General features: G+C 47.7%; 2 protein-coding genes across 3 annotated transcripts in view; one reads left to right on the forward strand and one right to left on the reverse strand.

The window, feature by feature from the left end:
* Nucleotides 1–4,517, reverse strand: part of RRP1B (ribosomal RNA processing 1B) — a 36,249-nt gene extending 31,732 nt beyond the window's left edge. For both annotated transcript variants that reach the window (XR_002726423.2, XM_023192306.2), the window contains exon 1: nt 4,264–4,517. Coding sequence is in view for 1 of the 2 variants with exons in the window: in XM_023192306.2 (XP_023048074.2) it covers nt 4,264–4,393 (130 nt within the window). In the remaining variant the exon portion in view is untranslated. The remainder of the gene's footprint in view (nt 1–4,263) is intronic.
* Nucleotides 4,518–4,538: 21 nt separating this feature from the next.
* Nucleotides 4,539–15,872, forward strand: part of HSF2BP (heat shock transcription factor 2 binding protein) — a 29,545-nt gene continuing 18,211 nt past the window's right edge. The window contains exons 1-3 of the mRNA XM_026447436.1: nt 4,539–4,668; nt 5,726–5,992; nt 7,633–7,783. Of these exons, the coding sequence (XP_026303221.1) occupies nt 4,558–4,668; nt 5,726–5,992; nt 7,633–7,783 (529 nt within the window). The 5' untranslated portion in view covers nt 4,539–4,557. The remainder of the gene's footprint in view (nt 4,669–5,725; nt 5,993–7,632; nt 7,784–15,872) is intronic.

Raw genomic sequence — 15,872 nt, forward strand, 5'->3', positions numbered from 1 at the left:
TTATGTCTGTGTGTGTGTGTGCATTCACTTAGGAATTTAATAAAAACAAGCCACCAATTTTTGAAGTATTCAAAGTAAAAGAGAGAAATGCTCATTACTGAATTACTTTCAAAACTCTGAAAGGCAAAGTACATTGTCTGAAGCAGTTTGGTTTCACCAGTCTTTTCTTCTCTATTTTCTTCTTGGGGCTAAATTTCTGAAACTTAATACAATTACATTTTTACAACAAGACAATATAGGTTCAGTTACTTCAAAATGAATGAGGTAGGCCAGGTGCAGTGACTCACTCCTGTAATCCCAGCACTTTGGGAGGCCGAGGTGGGCAGATCACCTGATGTCAGGCGTTCAAGACCAGCCTGGCCAACACAGAGTGAAACCTCATCTCTACTAAAAAAATACAAAAATCAGCTGGGCATGGTGGTGCACGCCTGTAGTCCCAGCTACTTGGGAAGCTGAGGCAGGAGAATCGCTTGAACCTGGGAGGTGGAGGTTGCAGTGAGCCGAGGCTGTGTCACTGCACTCCAGCCTGGGCAACAGAGCAAGTCTCTGTCTCTCAAAAAAACAAAAACAAAGGCTGGGTACGGTGTGGCTCACACCTGTAATTCCAGCACTTTTGGAGGCCGAGGTGGGCGGATCACGAGGTCAGCAGCTCAAGACCAGCCTGGCCAACATGGTGAAACCCTGTCTCTACTAAAATTACAAAAATTAGCCAGGCGTGGTGGTGGGTGCTCCCAGCTACTCAGGAGGGTGAGGCAGGAGAATCGCTTGAAACTGGAAGGTGGAGGTTGTAGTTAGCAGACATCACGCTATTGCACTCCAGCCTGGGGGAAAGAGCTAAACTCTGTCTCAAAAAACAAAAACACACAAAACAAATGAGGTGAACATCAAAGTGAGACATGTAGACATGTGAAATATCAGTAGGTTTTGAAATCAGCAAATCCAACAGCTACACTCACCATGTAATGAGCCCAGGAGCCATTTCAGATGGGGGTAAAGTGCTATACTTGAACACACCTCAGGGTCAGAACATCCACAACTCCTATTTATTATAACTCTTGGGCGGAGAGAACCCTAACTCCATCATTAAAAAAAAAATTTCTTACTGAATCTAATACAGCATTAACCATAAGATGTACTGTTATTTTGTATGTTGCCAAAAAGAAAGCAATGATGCAAATTCAATTGTCACCAGGTTGATTTTAGGATGCCTCTCCATTTTAGTCAATATTTTTAAAGTCGCAGAACTGATAAGATAGGCAGGGATTGTTTTGTCCGCTGCTATATTCCCAGTGCCAAGAATAGCGTACATAATAGTACACAGTTGGCACTCCATAAATGTTTGCTAAATATATGAATGAATGAATGAATTGGGACAAATAAGCTCTTATGAATGAAAGCCATGGAGAGTGATCATTTTAGGACTGTGAGTACCCAACTCGAACAGTTAAAGCATGAGCCCAACATTCTGTTACTTAAAGCAATACAAAGATTTCCAATTTATTTTTAAAATTACAAAGCTATCTATTTATGTTGCTGCAGAACAGCTCATGTTTCAGGAAGAGTGAAATCTCAGATTTCCTTTATGATGCCTAAGACAAGACGCAAAAAAGTTTGAGCCTGTTAACGGGAGTCAAATGTCAGGCCAAGTTATTTCCAAACTTGTGTTTTAATTGTGATGGGCCATAGCTGTGGCAGAGACCTTGTGTTTTCTTGTCCCATTATCACTGTCCATGATGACGTTCACGCTGCAGAGTTATTTTTTGAAGGCCCACTGTATTCCATGCCATGTGGTGGTGAACAGATGTACAAGACAAGAAACTCTGGGTGTGATAGGCACTAACCAGACAGGACTCTGGAGCACTGGTGTAACTGGTCTTAGGCCCCTGCATAACCTCAGCATCTGCAAATCCTGGGCTGGCTCATCAAAGGGTTTGAACAAAAGGCTCTGTCTAGGCTGTCTTAGCACCGTAAGTATTGCTTCTCGTCTTCTACTTTTGTGTAGGCCAAGAGCTTTCATGGCTGCATGTACTCCCACTTCTGGCTAAGAAAACAGACAGAAGCTTAGGCTGTTTTGGGAGTAGAATGGCACGTTGATAATTAAGAAGCAATGTAGCTAAGTGCTACAACAGAGACACAATGGACGTTTTAGACCCTGGAGGAGTCGGGCTAGATGCTAGGCGAGGCTTTTTGAAGGAAGTGATACTGAACTGAATGCTGGGAGTGAAGGTGTGGGAATCTCTGCAGAGTGAACAGGAGAAGCAAAGGCAGAGAGGTGAGAAATTGTGTGCTGTACACCAAGACCCACGACCGGTTCTGTTGACGGAACATGAAGCAGTCACGGGGCTTAGGGAGGAAGAGCACCTGAGGACAGAACATGACTTGCAGACGCTGAATTTCAAAAAATATTGGTGATGTGGGATCAGATTTGTTTTAGGAAGATGACCCTGGGCTGGTCTGTGGAGGACAGATTCGGGGGGACACAAATGAAGTTAAGGAGACCAGTTAGGGAATATGCAGGTGCAGAAGTTCGGGTGAGATGCAAAGGGCCCATGGTCAGAGAATTTATTTCATCAGGAGGCGAAGGAGGACTGAGGGACATGGATGTGGGCCAGGGGAAGAGGATGAGGAAGGCAGAGGAGTCCAGGACAATCCCGTGTGTCCAGCTGGAATCCGAATGGCGGGTGGGAACTAGCAACCAAAAGAAGAGAAAACAGGTGGTAGAGGAGCAGCAGCAGACAACAGGATTTCGGGGAAAGAAAATATGACGTTTTTTGGCATCCTGAGTGTGAGGTGCCAGGTAGAGAAGCCAGGCTAGCAAGGCACATCCCAATTGCAAACAGGAAAGCGCTGGGTCAACAATTTAGGTTTAGAAACTACCAGCATATATGGGGTATCTGGAACTGTGAGAGTAAACAAAATCTCTTAGGGAGATCCCTAACAGAACCAAAGTCAGGAATTTTGGTCTTCATTCCTTTTTCTACCAGACTTCTTTTTTTGGGTATTCTGGTGATTTTTCTTAAACTGAGAATGTCAGTAATGGGGGAGATAATATCTGTTCTTTTAAGCAGATTCTAAATGTATTAGTACCATCAGTAACTAAATCAAACTTTATCTTAAAACCTCTGTCACACATTGTAGTTCATATCGTGTGGGCTCACTCAAGAGTTTACAGAAAATATTCTTGGATCAGGTAAATGAGATCATTCAACAGCAGTGCCGTTAAAATCTACACTACAAAGCCCTGTGTGATCTGGCCACTGCCTACAATCTCCAACTTCATCTCATCACACTCTCCCCGCCCACCCACAACTTAATTGGTCTTTCAAACCACTCCTGGGGCACGTGAAGCTCTTTCCTGCCTTTGCATAGGCGGTTTCCGCTCATCTCTCTTCAGATCGCAGCTGAACATCACCCCAGAGGCCTTCCCAGAACAGTCTATCAAAAAGAGCAACCTCCTTCACTTCTTGCTATTACCTGGTTTTCTTTCTTTCTTTCTTTTCTTTTTTTGAGACGGAGTTTCGCTCTTGTTGCCCAAGTTGGAGTGCAATGGCGCGATCTCGGCTCACCGCAACGCCCGCCTCCCAGGTTCAAGCGATTCTCCTGCCTCAGCCTCTCGAGTACTCAGATTACAGGCATGCGCCACCATGCCCGGCTAATTTTGTATTTTTTGTAGAGCCGGGGTTTCACTATGTTGGGTTGGCCAGGCTGGTCTCGAACTCCCGACCTCCGGTCATCCGCCCGCCTCGGCTTCCCAAAGTGCTGGGATTACATGCGTGAGACACTGCGCCCGGCCTACTACCTGGTTTTCATTTGTTTACTACGCTTACACAAGGTCTACTTTATTTGCCTGTTTGCCTCCTTGCTTTATTACTAACAGATCCTCGAGGGTAGTGATTCTGTCTTCTCTCCTCCAGCCCCGGCACGTAAAGGTGCTGGTCAAAGAAAGGCGGCAATCACCGACCGGACACCAGGGCAAATGAGGGCGGCCCAGTGATTCGAGATGTCGGCTGGGGAATCGAACCCATGCGGGTCTTTTCTTAGCTTCCCCGCTTACTGTGACTTTCACAAGTAACGGAACCCCCTCAACCCGTTTCCTCAAGTGTAAAAAGGCACTAGACACAGCAAGAAGCGGTTCCGGCAGCGCGGAAACCTAAGCACACGCTGGGTGTCACGACAACAAGTGGAAGCCGCGTTCCGTGCCAGGGCCCCAGCCCCGGCCCCCGGCCCGCCATGTGGCGCGGCTGACCGCCGCCGTGCGCCCACCTGTCTCCCTCTGCGTCTTTACGCTGATGTACTGGCGCAGCTTCTTCACCGCCCGGTCCCGAATGCCCTTCTCGCTAGACGCCAGCCGCTGGGCAAATTGGATCTCGGCCGGCTGCATGGCGGGGGCCATCGCGCCCGCTGGAGCATCCCCGGCCGCGCAACCCGCGGTGCAGCTGCCGCCGGCCGAGCGCCGGGGAGAAGCCAGTCGCCGTCCGCCAGGGCCGCGACAAACAGAAGGCGGCGACGGCGCGCGGGCTGATGGCGTCACAAAGGCGCCGCCGCTCGCAGCGCGCTATGGGAGTGAGCGCGGCCGTGGCCCTGGCAGCGGGCGGAGCGGCCCATCTCTTGTGCGCGTGGCGGCGGCGCTGCCTTTCGGTTGCCCAAATTCAGGCTGTACACCGCGAGGTTAGCCAGGGTTAGGACTTGGCCAGGAAGAGACGGACGGCTGTTTGTAAACGGTCTTGGATTTTTTGTTTTTGAGACAGGGTCTCCCTCTCGCCCAGGCTGGAGTGCAGTGGCGCGATCTTGGCGGTGATCTTGGCTCACTGCAGCCTCGACCTCCCAGACTCAAGTGATCCTCCCATGTTGACCGCCCAAGTAGCTGAGACTACAGGCGCGCGCCATCACGCCCCACTACTTTTTATTTTTGTAGAGACAGGGTCTCGCTATGTTGCCCAGGCTGGTCTCAAACTCCTGGGCTCAAGCAATCCTCCCGCCTCGGCCTCCCTGAGCGCTGGGATTACAGGCTTGAACCACCGTGCCTGGCCACAGTCTAGGATCTTTAATCCCATTTAGTACACCCCGTTGAGCCAGCAGCTCACCTGTGATTTCCGTGGCACGGAGTTCTTAACTGTCGAGCTCCCGGGCCCCCGGGTGGAGTTGAGACTGGAAGGAAAGGCTGGCATTGGGGCCTGCTGAGCAGGTGGAGGGCTCGCCTTCTGCCAGCGCCTGCAGAGGCTCGGGGAGGTCGGCGCGCCCCTTACTCTGGAGCCCTGGTGCCAGTGCTGGGGCGCCCGCGCCGGCGTCCCGAAGCCTGGAGAGCACGCGCGCTTCCAGGGGAGTTGGGCAGGGCGGGCTGCTTGCTAACTCCAGAGAAGGAAGAAATCTTAGCTTTGGGTTCATCTAAAACCCGAGGACATCCTATATTTTGCGGACTCAGCGGGCGTGCCGGGGCAAGTTAATGGACTAGGTCACTCCACACGCAGCGGGGGTTATCTCAGTTGCTCCGCTCAGTTATCTGGGCGACCTCCCGAGGTGCCTGTTGACACAAAAATTCAACCCTTAACATAAAAGGGCCTGAATCCGAGCGAGGGAAGGCGAACCGAGGCGAGGTTTCCAGCAAAGACTGCCAGTTTGAAACAGTCCCCCTTAGTGTAGCATTCCTCGCCAAACAGGAAAGGACCCATCCGATTTATTTTGCTTGACACTTACATCAGGGGCTGACTTTCCTTCTGCTTTGCAGATAACCCCGGCTAAGTTTAAAACCCCGGCTAAGCCAGAAGAGCCAAAGTGGGACCTCGACAAGACCACTCCTCGCTCTCTCGGCCGAGAATACTGCGCAAATTCTGCGAGGTTTGAGCCTCGCGCCTCTCCGTTGCCGACCCCCGGCGTGGACACGTTCCCGCGCTTTCTGGCGTCAGGGGTCAGAGGGCACGCCGCCGCTCAGGAGAACGGAGCAGAGGCCGCGGCTGCCATGGGCGAAGCGGGCGGCGCTGAGGAGGCCTGCAGGGTCAGTGAGGAAGCCCTGGTCGCCGCCAGCGTGTTTGAGCCGTCGCCATTCGCTCCCCTCAGGGCCGCTCCCAGTGCGCTCGGAGACGGCCCGCTGTCGCGTGCTTGGGGGAGGCCTGGAGACTTCCTCCCCGAACGGCGTGGGCTGGGCCGGAGCGGGGCGGAGACGTGGGCGGGAGGCGACTTTCGCCTCCAAACCCACGCGGGGACTCGGTCTGTGAGGCTGCGCGCGGTGGGGGCACTCAATGGCGCCAAAGTGGGCATGGGAGCGTGGGATGGATGGTCACTCCTCTGCCCTGTGGAAGCCCAGTTCTCCTCCGAAGGCCCTGGCCCCCTGCTCCGGGACTTAGCGAGACTTAGCGTCACTCTCAGAGAGAATCTCCTCTCCATCGATGTTATAACTAACTGATTGCATGCGATGGAGAAGGCGCTTGGACTCTGGGGCCAGACTCGTGTTCACATCCTGCTTCCACTCCTTATTATTTGTGCTGCATTGAGAGTCACCAAGCTCCCGTGCCTTAATTTCCAGCTGGACAATCTTAGAGGCTTGGGGTTGAGATCACGGGCAGAGGGCTTAGCAAACCCAGTGGGAAACCAGTCTAGATGACTTCCTTTTTCTCCTGATTAGTTTGGTGCTGCAGTGATAAAAAGTTGCAGGCGTTTTCTTTGACTTTTAGGAATAGAGCTCTTTTTTTTTTTTTTTTTTGAGACGGAGTCTTGCTCTGTCGCCCGAGCTGGAGTGCAGTTGCCAGATCTCAGCTCACTGCAAGCTCCGCCTCCCGGGTTTACGCCATTCTCCTGCCTCAGCCTCCGGAGTAGCTGGGACTACAGGCGCCCGCCACCTCGCCCGGCTAGTTTTTTGTATTTTTAGTAGAGACGGGGTTTCACCGTGTTAGCCAGGATGGTCTCGATCTCCTGACCTCGTGATCCGCCCGTCTCGGCCTCCCAAAGTGCTGGGATTACAGGCTTGAGCCACCGCGCCCGGCCGGAATAGAGCTCTTGTATGACTTTCGTTTTTCGTGTTCTTGCTCTGTTGCCCAGACTGGAGGGCAGTGGTACCATCATAGCTCACTGCAGCCTCCAACTCCTGGACTCAAGCCTTCTTCCCGCATCAGCCTCCTGAGTAGCTGGGATTACAGGTGCTCGCCACCAGGCCCGGCTAATTTTTGTATTTTTAGTAGAGATGGGGTTTCACCATATTGGTCAGGCTGGTCTTGAACTCCTGACCTCAGGTGATCCACCCGCCTCGGCCTTCCAAAGTTTTGGGATTACAGGCGTGAGCCACCGCACCCAGCCTCCTGGGCACGTTTTCATATTTTTGTAGTGACAGGGTCTCTCTATGTTGCTCAGACTGGTCTTGAACTCCTGGCCTCCCAAATTCCTGGGATTTCAAGTGTAAGCCACCATGCCTGGCCTGTTTGCCCTTATTATTTTTAACGTGTGGCTCCCTTTTTGAAGGCTGAAGCTTCAGCTTTCAAAATTTTTATATATACATAAAATAGATCTATAGCAGAACATACAGTAGGTAGAGACGATTTGAAATAACGATGAACATAAGAGGCCTGAAAGAAAAGCACGTTCACTTGGGCTGATTTTTTTTTGTCATGTGAAGAGAAATATAAGATCTGCTTGTTCTTTTAGCACATAGGTACTAAAGAGGAATTTGTTAAAGTCAGAAAGAAGGACCTGGAACGGCTGACAACTGAAGTGATGCAAATACGGGACTTCTTACCCAGAATACTAAATGGGGAGGTGCTGGAGAGCTTCCAGAAATTAAAGATTGTAGAAAAAAGTGAGTCTTCATTTTCAGCAGTCCTTGGTGGTAACAGTAATTTGTTCTAGCAGATTTACCTTAGGTAAATAATTGTAAACCAATTTTAAGGTACTCTCGTAGTCCTTGCGATGATACTTGGGAGAGTCTGATGACCTAAGAAAGGGAGGTTTCCTCAATGTAGTGACTTGGACATATGTAAGTTGGTGTAAGTTGGTGGCCAGTTTCCTGAGCATCTATTATCAGCTTCTATTTCTCTCTCACTCTCTTCATTGGCAGAAGAATTTTATACTTTTGGTAACTGAAAAGCTCTATTCTGAAAATTAAGTACTTACTGTCATAAGTTAAGGTTCTTGCCATCTGGAAACCTTGCATGGAGTTTACTTGTCGGTACAGATAGCTGGAAGTGTATTCATTTATCTTTAGGTAGATGGGTGAGCCAGTTTCTAGAACTGATTGAAGTTTAGGCTTTCTGGTGTCCATTCAGACTTTTGAGCTGAGCCATTATGTTGAATACCAGTTTAGGAGCCTATTGAAGTTCCTGGAGATGTTCTGAGATTGTCTCAGCACTTGCCCGATTGAGGCCAAGTCACGATTAAATCAGCCTTTGGTGGTTAAGGCCAATTTGCTGCATGACATTTGGTTGTTAGCCCTCACTGTGTACCCTGTAGAAAAGGTGCATCCAGGGGGCCCAGGTAGGTCTAGCACTCATCCAGACAAGGAGATAGGTCACCCCAAGAATATGAGTTTCTGGTATGTGCAAATGTATCTGGTCAGTGGGCCAGCCATATCCAGTTAGAAGGGACAGTGCTCGTGGTTACCACAGTGCCTCGCCCTGTTTGTATTCTCTCTGAAGTCCTCGGATCCATTCTTCTCTGCCCCGTGGTGTGCTCTGGGAAGTAGAGTCCTGCACACGGGGTTTCCCTGGTTCCCTTGCTGGCTGCCAGTGGGGCTCACCAATGGAAGGTACTCCTGGGTGGAGAGAGAGGTTGGAGTGTTTCTTCCCGCTCCCTCCCTGCTTTGCTACTGTTCTTTGGCAGTAGCTGCATCCCTCCAGAACAAATACTCCTGTCTAGAGGCCTCCTCCATAGTCCTAGCTCTTGCTGGACTCCAGGAATGCTGTTTTCTTCCCCTGCTGCTTTGGCTGTAGGGCCGTTGCTGGTCCCTGGGTACCTCAGTGTCCCTTGATGGTTCCGTTATCTCTGCTCTCCCCTCTGTAAGTGGTCCTTTCAGAAAAGTCTCAACATCTAAGTTGATTTCTCTTTCCCACTGGGACCCTGCCAGATATATGTAATGTCATTAGTTGCCAAAATGTCAGGTCATTGACTTCTTAATTTCCCTAGTTTTGATTTCATGCTCATCCAGCAACTTTCTGAGATTAGTCATTCCTTGTGCATTTGTCTTCAGGAAAGGAAGGTAAATAGGCACACACCTGTAGCAGTGCGTGTTATATTCTCACTGTAAATTAATAAACTGGCATTCTAAAAAATGCATCAGGGTCTCATGAGTTAGTTAACATGAGTGTCTTTAGTGATCAGTCCCCCTGCCAAAATCAAACTGAGTGAGGGCCACAAACAAATCTGTGGTCACTTGATCACAGTCTGACTTTGGGAGATCTTATTTCATAGTCCTGGCCTCCCCCAGGCTACACAGTCACCTTTTCCCCCATAATCTCTCTGGCAATTCCTGCTTATTCCCCTTTGCTAAAATTTATCCTTCTCTGTTTAGCAGTCTTCAAATAGGGCTTGAGGCTTAGGCCTAGGCCCCCCTTCTTGCCTCACCCCATGGCTTCTTTCTAGGCAGTCTCATGTATACTCATAGCTTCAGTTACCATCTTGATGCCAGTGGCTGCTGGATTTAGTCTCTAGCCCAGAACTCTCCAAGCTCAAGGTCTTGTGCCTGACTCCGACTTGGCATTTCTTCCTGCTCGTTTCATGATTACTTCAAATTCTAAATGTTTGCCCTAGCCTAATCAGTCTAAGGTCACCAGGAACAGACCCACGGTCTGACAGAGTGAGGTTTATGAGTGTTTGCAATGAGGAAGACCATACCAGAACACCAAGAAACTGAGGGGGGGGCATCTCAACAAAGAAGAGGCTAGAGTTGTTACAGGACTTAGAGACAGAGTGGTATTAGGTGAAGCGTAAATGAAGCAAAATAGAACTGTGTCTAAAGGGACCAATATCAAGTCTGACTGTGAAGTGGACCCAGGTCCTGTTTCCTTGAAAACTACAAAGTTCAAATAGACGTGGAACATTGTTCTAGAAATCCCTTACTTGAAGCTCTGCAGTAGCTGGAAATAGGGTTCTTTTCTGTGTCACAGTGACTTAGATCCTGCAGGCAAGAGTGGGATCTTCTTTCTTGTATAATTTCAAACAACAGAATTTCTGCGAGTCTGGGATTTTACAGAATCAGGCTTCTCAGTGAATAAGAAGTAGGCAGTCACTCAAAGACACTGTCCACTGGTGAGTCTTGTGAGCGTTACTTCATGGATGCATCCTGAATCATCAGCCTGCGTCTGTCTCCACTGCTGTGTTCTGCCTTCTACTGGCAGTCTCCTCACTGCCACTCTCCAGTCACTGGGATACACTGTAGCCTGAGTAGTTTGTGACAGTTCAATCTGATGATGCTGTTCACCTGCATAAGTCTTCAGAAGCTTCTCTTTGTTTTTAGGATAAAGAACAAAAACCTAGGCCGGGCGTGGTGGCTCAAGCCTGTAATCCCAGCACTTTGGGAGGCCGAGACGGGCGGATCACGAGGTCAGGAGATCGAGACCATCCTGGCTAACACGGTGAAACCCCATCTCTACTAAAAACACAAAAAGCTAGCCGGGCGAGGTGGCGGCGCCTGTAGTCCCAGCTACTAGGGAGGCTGAGGCAGGAGAGTGGCGTGAACCCGGGAGGCGGAGCTTGCAGTGAGCCGAGATCCGGCCACTGCACTCCAGCCTGGGTGACAGAGCGAGACTCTGTCTCAAAAAAAAAAAAAAAAAAGAACAAAAACCTAAAAATCCCACCCAAACTCACTATCATCCAGAAACCTACACAAAACCATGCTACAGCTTAAAAACCTTCGTATTACTGGGCACAGCCTTGGCCCAGAGTCACTGCCTAATCTGACTACCTTGATGTGATCCATCTTCCTTTGAAATGTTGTCATGGTACTCTGTGCTTCTCCTTCAGACACATGGTTTTATTTCCATTTTACTTTATAAGTTGTTGGGAGTGCAGGGCCCCTGATTTTGTCTATCATTATCTCCCTGGCTGATTATTTGGTCTTGAGGGAGCACCCTTCTGCCTCTGCATGACCTTCTTTCTTTTTCTCTCTTCCTTCTTTCCTTCCTTCTCCCTTCCCTTTCCTTCCCTTCCCTTCCCTTTTCTCTCTCTCTCTTCCCCCCTCTCTCTTTCTTTCTTCTGAGTCTCACTCTGTTGCCCAGTCTTGAATGCAGTGGCATGATCTCAGCTCACTGCAACCCTGCAACCTCTGCCTCCTGGGTTCAAGCGATTTTCCTGCCTCAGCCTCCCGAGTAGCTGGGATTACAGGTGTGTGCCACCATGCCGGCTAATTTTTGTATTTTTAGTTAGAGACCAGGTTTCACCATGTTGGCCAGACTAGTCTTGAACTCCTGACCTCAGGTGATCTGACCGCCTCGGCCTCCCAAAGCACTGGATTACAGGCATGAGCCACGGCACCCGGCCCGCATGCCCTTCTTTTTAGTTTGCAGTGCTGTCTCATGAAACTCACATGTGCTCCAGGAAACGTGGTGTTAAGAGAAAGGAAGCATCAGATTGGGCTGGGCTGGTTCCAGGAGGGTTACTATGGCCTCCTAAGGCATCTTTTATCTAATTTTGGCTTTTGAGTTCTTACCATTTAGGCAACATGAAGAAAAATAAAAATTCTTCTTTTTATAAGGCCTGGATCTGATGGCCCTCCCCAAGCCTTCCCAGGAGCCTGTCTTCCTAGAGTCATAATGTTAGACATGACTCTAAGATTAGAGCTCTGCAGAGGAAATTCACGGTTGTACTGTGGCAGCAAGAGCCATTTGACATACTGATTCTTCTACTCTCCCACTAGCCCTATGGTCCAGTATCCACTCCTTTTGCTTCTAGAGGTTAATATGCACTTCCAGTCTTTTTTTTTTTTTTTTTTTTTTGAGATGGTGTCTTGCTCTGTTACCCAGGCTGGAGTGCAGTGGTGCGATCTCGGCTCACTGCAGCCTCTGCCTCCTGGGTTCAAGCGATTCTCCTGCCTCAGCCTCCAGAGTAGCTGGGACTACAGGCACCCACTGTCATGCCTGGCTAATTTTTGTATTTTTAATAGAGACAAGGTTTCACCATATTGGCCATGCTGACCTCAATCTCCTGACCTCAAGTGATCTGGCCGCCTTGGCCTCCCAAAGTGCTGGGATTACAGGCATGAGTCACCATGTGCTTCCAATCTTAAGCAGTGACAAAAGGCAACTTGAAGGTAGGAATGAATGCAGGCAGGGAAGGAGTAGACCCGATTTGAGAAGTTTCTTTTAGAGTGTGGATATAGTTCTGTTTGGATGGGCTTAGGCTATAAAGTAACGTGTAAGCCAGCTAGAGGATTGAGTAGCGAATGGGGCTTGATTTTGATTGTAGCACAGCATCTACCTTTGGGAGGACTGGGCAAGGTAAGTGGCAGTTTGCAATAATACTGACGAAGGTGTTGCTTGAGAGTCTTAGGGAGTTGATGGGCACTGGGGAGAGGCATGGTTTGTTAGGAGGAGAAGGGGAGATGTTCTAGGCCAGGGTGGTGGCATGTGAAAGTCACACATGGGATTGAGCAGGACTGATTGCAGGTTCATCAGCTAGTGTTTGCTTGCTGGGTGGAGTAAGGATTGGGGTATAGCAGAATTAGGGATGGAAAATGAGCGGTTTATAGAAGACAATCATAGATTGTTTTTAATTTGAGATGAGAGGCAACTGGAAATTACCACATGGAAATAACCATCAAAATAGTGATTTAAATGACGTTTTTAGGGGAGTGGTTTTTATAGGTGAGTGTAGGATAGGTTTGAGGAATTGGGTGGAAGATGAATTAGAGCATTCGTCAAGGAAAGTCATGGGTTCCTTTAGTGTGTGGGACTGTGGCTGTATGGATGGAATGGAAGGGATGTTTGACTAGTCTCGGTGGTGAAGTCAGGATGAAGTGTCATGATTTACGATTGGCAGTGACAGTATGGAGATACAGGATCATCTATATACTGCCTGATGATTAGTGTCTACAAAATGGGGACAGTGATGCTGTCCTCTTAGGCTATGGCAAAGCTTAAACTGAGATAAGCTCTGTAAGGTGTGTGCACTGTGCCTGGCTCATGGGAGTCCTCAGTAAGCAGCACCTCCTCAGATGGTGTGGGAAACTAGGTGAACCCTTGGGGAAATAAAGAGAGACTCCAATTCACAGCCCAGCAGCTTCACTTCTGGCTCAGTCATTGTCATTTCATGAGTTTGGGAAAAGTTTAGGGAGGTTTGGGTAAGACTCACCTATGTTTGCAAGAGATACAAATCGGGCCAGGTGCGGTGGCTCACGCCTATAATCTCAACACTTTGGGAAGCCAAGGCTGGAGTTCCAGACCAGACTGGCTGACAAGGTGAAACCCCATCTCTACTAAAAATACAAAAATTAGCCGGGTGTGGTGGCATGCACCTGTAATCCCGACTACTCAGGATGCTGAGGCAGGAGAATTGCTTGAACCCAGGAGGCAGAGGTTGGAGTGAGCTCAGATCATGCCGCTGCACTCCAGCCTGGGTGACAAAGTGAGACTCCATCTCAAAAAAAAAAAAAAAAAAATCAAGCCTGAAAACGCTATAGGCATTTCCCTTTGACTTGTTAAGGTAGTGGCACTTAAGTACTTAGTAAAACATCACCCTCTGTTTTCTCTCATCCCTTCTTGTACTTTATTCATCCAACAGTGGTGAATAAATCAGTGGGTATCAAAAATTTGTTTAAAACTAGGAAAATCCTATTTTTTTAAAAATAAAATTTTATGGGCCAGGCGTGGTGGCTCACGCCTGTCATTCCAGCACTTTGGGAGGCCGAGGTGGGCGGATCATGAGGTCAGGAGATCGATACCATCCTGGCTGACATGGTGAAACCCTGTCTCTACTAAATATACAAAAATTAGCCAGGCTAGGTGGCGGGCGCCTGTAGTCCCATCTACTCGGGAGGCTGAGGCAGGAGAATGGCGTGAACCCCAGAGGTGGAGCTTGTGGTGAGCCGAGATCGCGCCGCTGCACTCCAGCCTGGGTGACAGAGCGATACTCAGTCTCAAAAAAAAAAAAAAATTATGTAATAGTATATGATGGTTCTATATGTAAACTAGATGGAAATTGTATTTTCTGGATATTTATTTTTAAAATTAAGTTTCAGAACATTTACTTATAAAATCAGTATGTACAATGAAGGTGGTGTGATGAAAACAAAAATTTAGTATCAGGGATTCTGGAAGATATTTGGATGATCATTTTCAGCTTCCAGTTTGTTTTTAGTTTTGCATGTGAAGTAGCAGGAAGACACAATCCCACAGATAAGGAGTTGCAGGTGGTTAAGTTTTCAAATAGTTCACCTAGCAACATGAAGACACTTTCTAATTCAACTGATAAGATGCTTGAAATAAGGGGAGTCAGATATTTTTGTTTTACAATTAAATCACTAAGATCTAGCAATTCCTTGCTTTCCTTGATTGGCAATTGTTCATTTTGGAGAGAAATAATAAAAAAGCCATTCAGTCCGTTTAAATCTTCATTGTCTTACAGAAAACACTTTTCATGCATTATGTTGCATTTGAAGTGTTAAATGATATAATAAAAAAAAAAACAGTTTGGCACCTTAGTGGCCGTCAGATATTCGCTGACAGTCTCAGAGGAGCTGAAGTTATTTTTGTATGTTGACAGCACACCTAAAATTTTGGCCTCATTTCTGAAATAATACAAATGCTAAATAATTTTAACCTTTTACAATTTATTTATTTATTTTTATGTTAATGTGAGCCAGCCTTGTTTTGGTCATTGAAAACATCAGCAGTGAATGCAAACTAGTGCAGCCATGATACGCTGGTGAGATATTTGGCCAACAGGTTTTTCTTTCTTTTTTTTTTTGAGATGGAATCTCCCTCTGTCACCCAGGCTAGAGTGCAGTGGCACGATCTTGACTCATTGCAACCCCAGCCTTCCTGATACAAGCGATTCTCCTGCCTCAGCCTCCCGAGTAGCTGGGACTACAGGTGCGCACCATCATGCCCGGCTCATTTTTGTATTTAACATTTTTTTTCAAAAAAAAAAAAAGCAAACTCCCGAAAAACAAAAACAAACAAAAGGCCAGGTGTGGTCAGCACACCTGTAATCTCGGCTATTCTACTCAGGAGGCTGAGGCAGGAGAGTCGCTTGAGCCTGGGAGGCAGAAGTGACAGTGAGTCGAGATCGTGCCGCTGTACTCTAGCCTGGGCAACAGAGGGAAGTTCCATCTCTAAAAAAATTTTTTTAAATTAAATAAATAAATGATGAGCAAATGAGGCAAAAAAAATGTTAATAGTAGGTAAGTCTGGGTGTAGAGATATATGGGCATTTTTTTTCTGTATTAGTTTTTGTGAATTTGAAATTACTTCCAAAGAAAAAGTTTAAATAACATTGTAAAATAGAGATATTAATTAAATGTTTATGAGACTGTAATTGTTCCCCAGGTACTCTTAGATTCTTAGCTGTAGGATTTGAAAACCACTGCACTATGTTATTTCTAAAGTGTTTGTAGGGTATTTTGAGATTAATTTACAGAGTTTGATATGAGTACCCCCGTTTCAGTTCTGGGAAGAATTATTTGTAGTCTGTAGAAATAAGAACTTGAGAAATGTCCATGAAGAGTGGAACCAAAGAGTGAGCACCAAAAAAGGATTATTACTTTGACTCAGAGTTTATTGTGGCCCAAATGAAAGAACACCAAGAGTGTGTCACATCCATATCCTGGCGGGGAACAAAAGGAGTAAACAGTAAAGTGAAGAGATTTAAGTGTGATCAGAGTTCAGGGAACCAGTGCCTGGAGAAAGAAGCATCCAGGATCTAACGAGTGGAGCGCCATCGGCCTCCCCTAGGTTGAA

This window comes from Piliocolobus tephrosceles, chromosome 19, assembly GCF_002776525.5.
Source record: "Piliocolobus tephrosceles isolate RC106 chromosome 19, ASM277652v3, whole genome shotgun sequence".
Lineage (NCBI taxonomy): Eukaryota > Metazoa > Chordata > Mammalia > Primates > Cercopithecidae > Piliocolobus > Piliocolobus tephrosceles.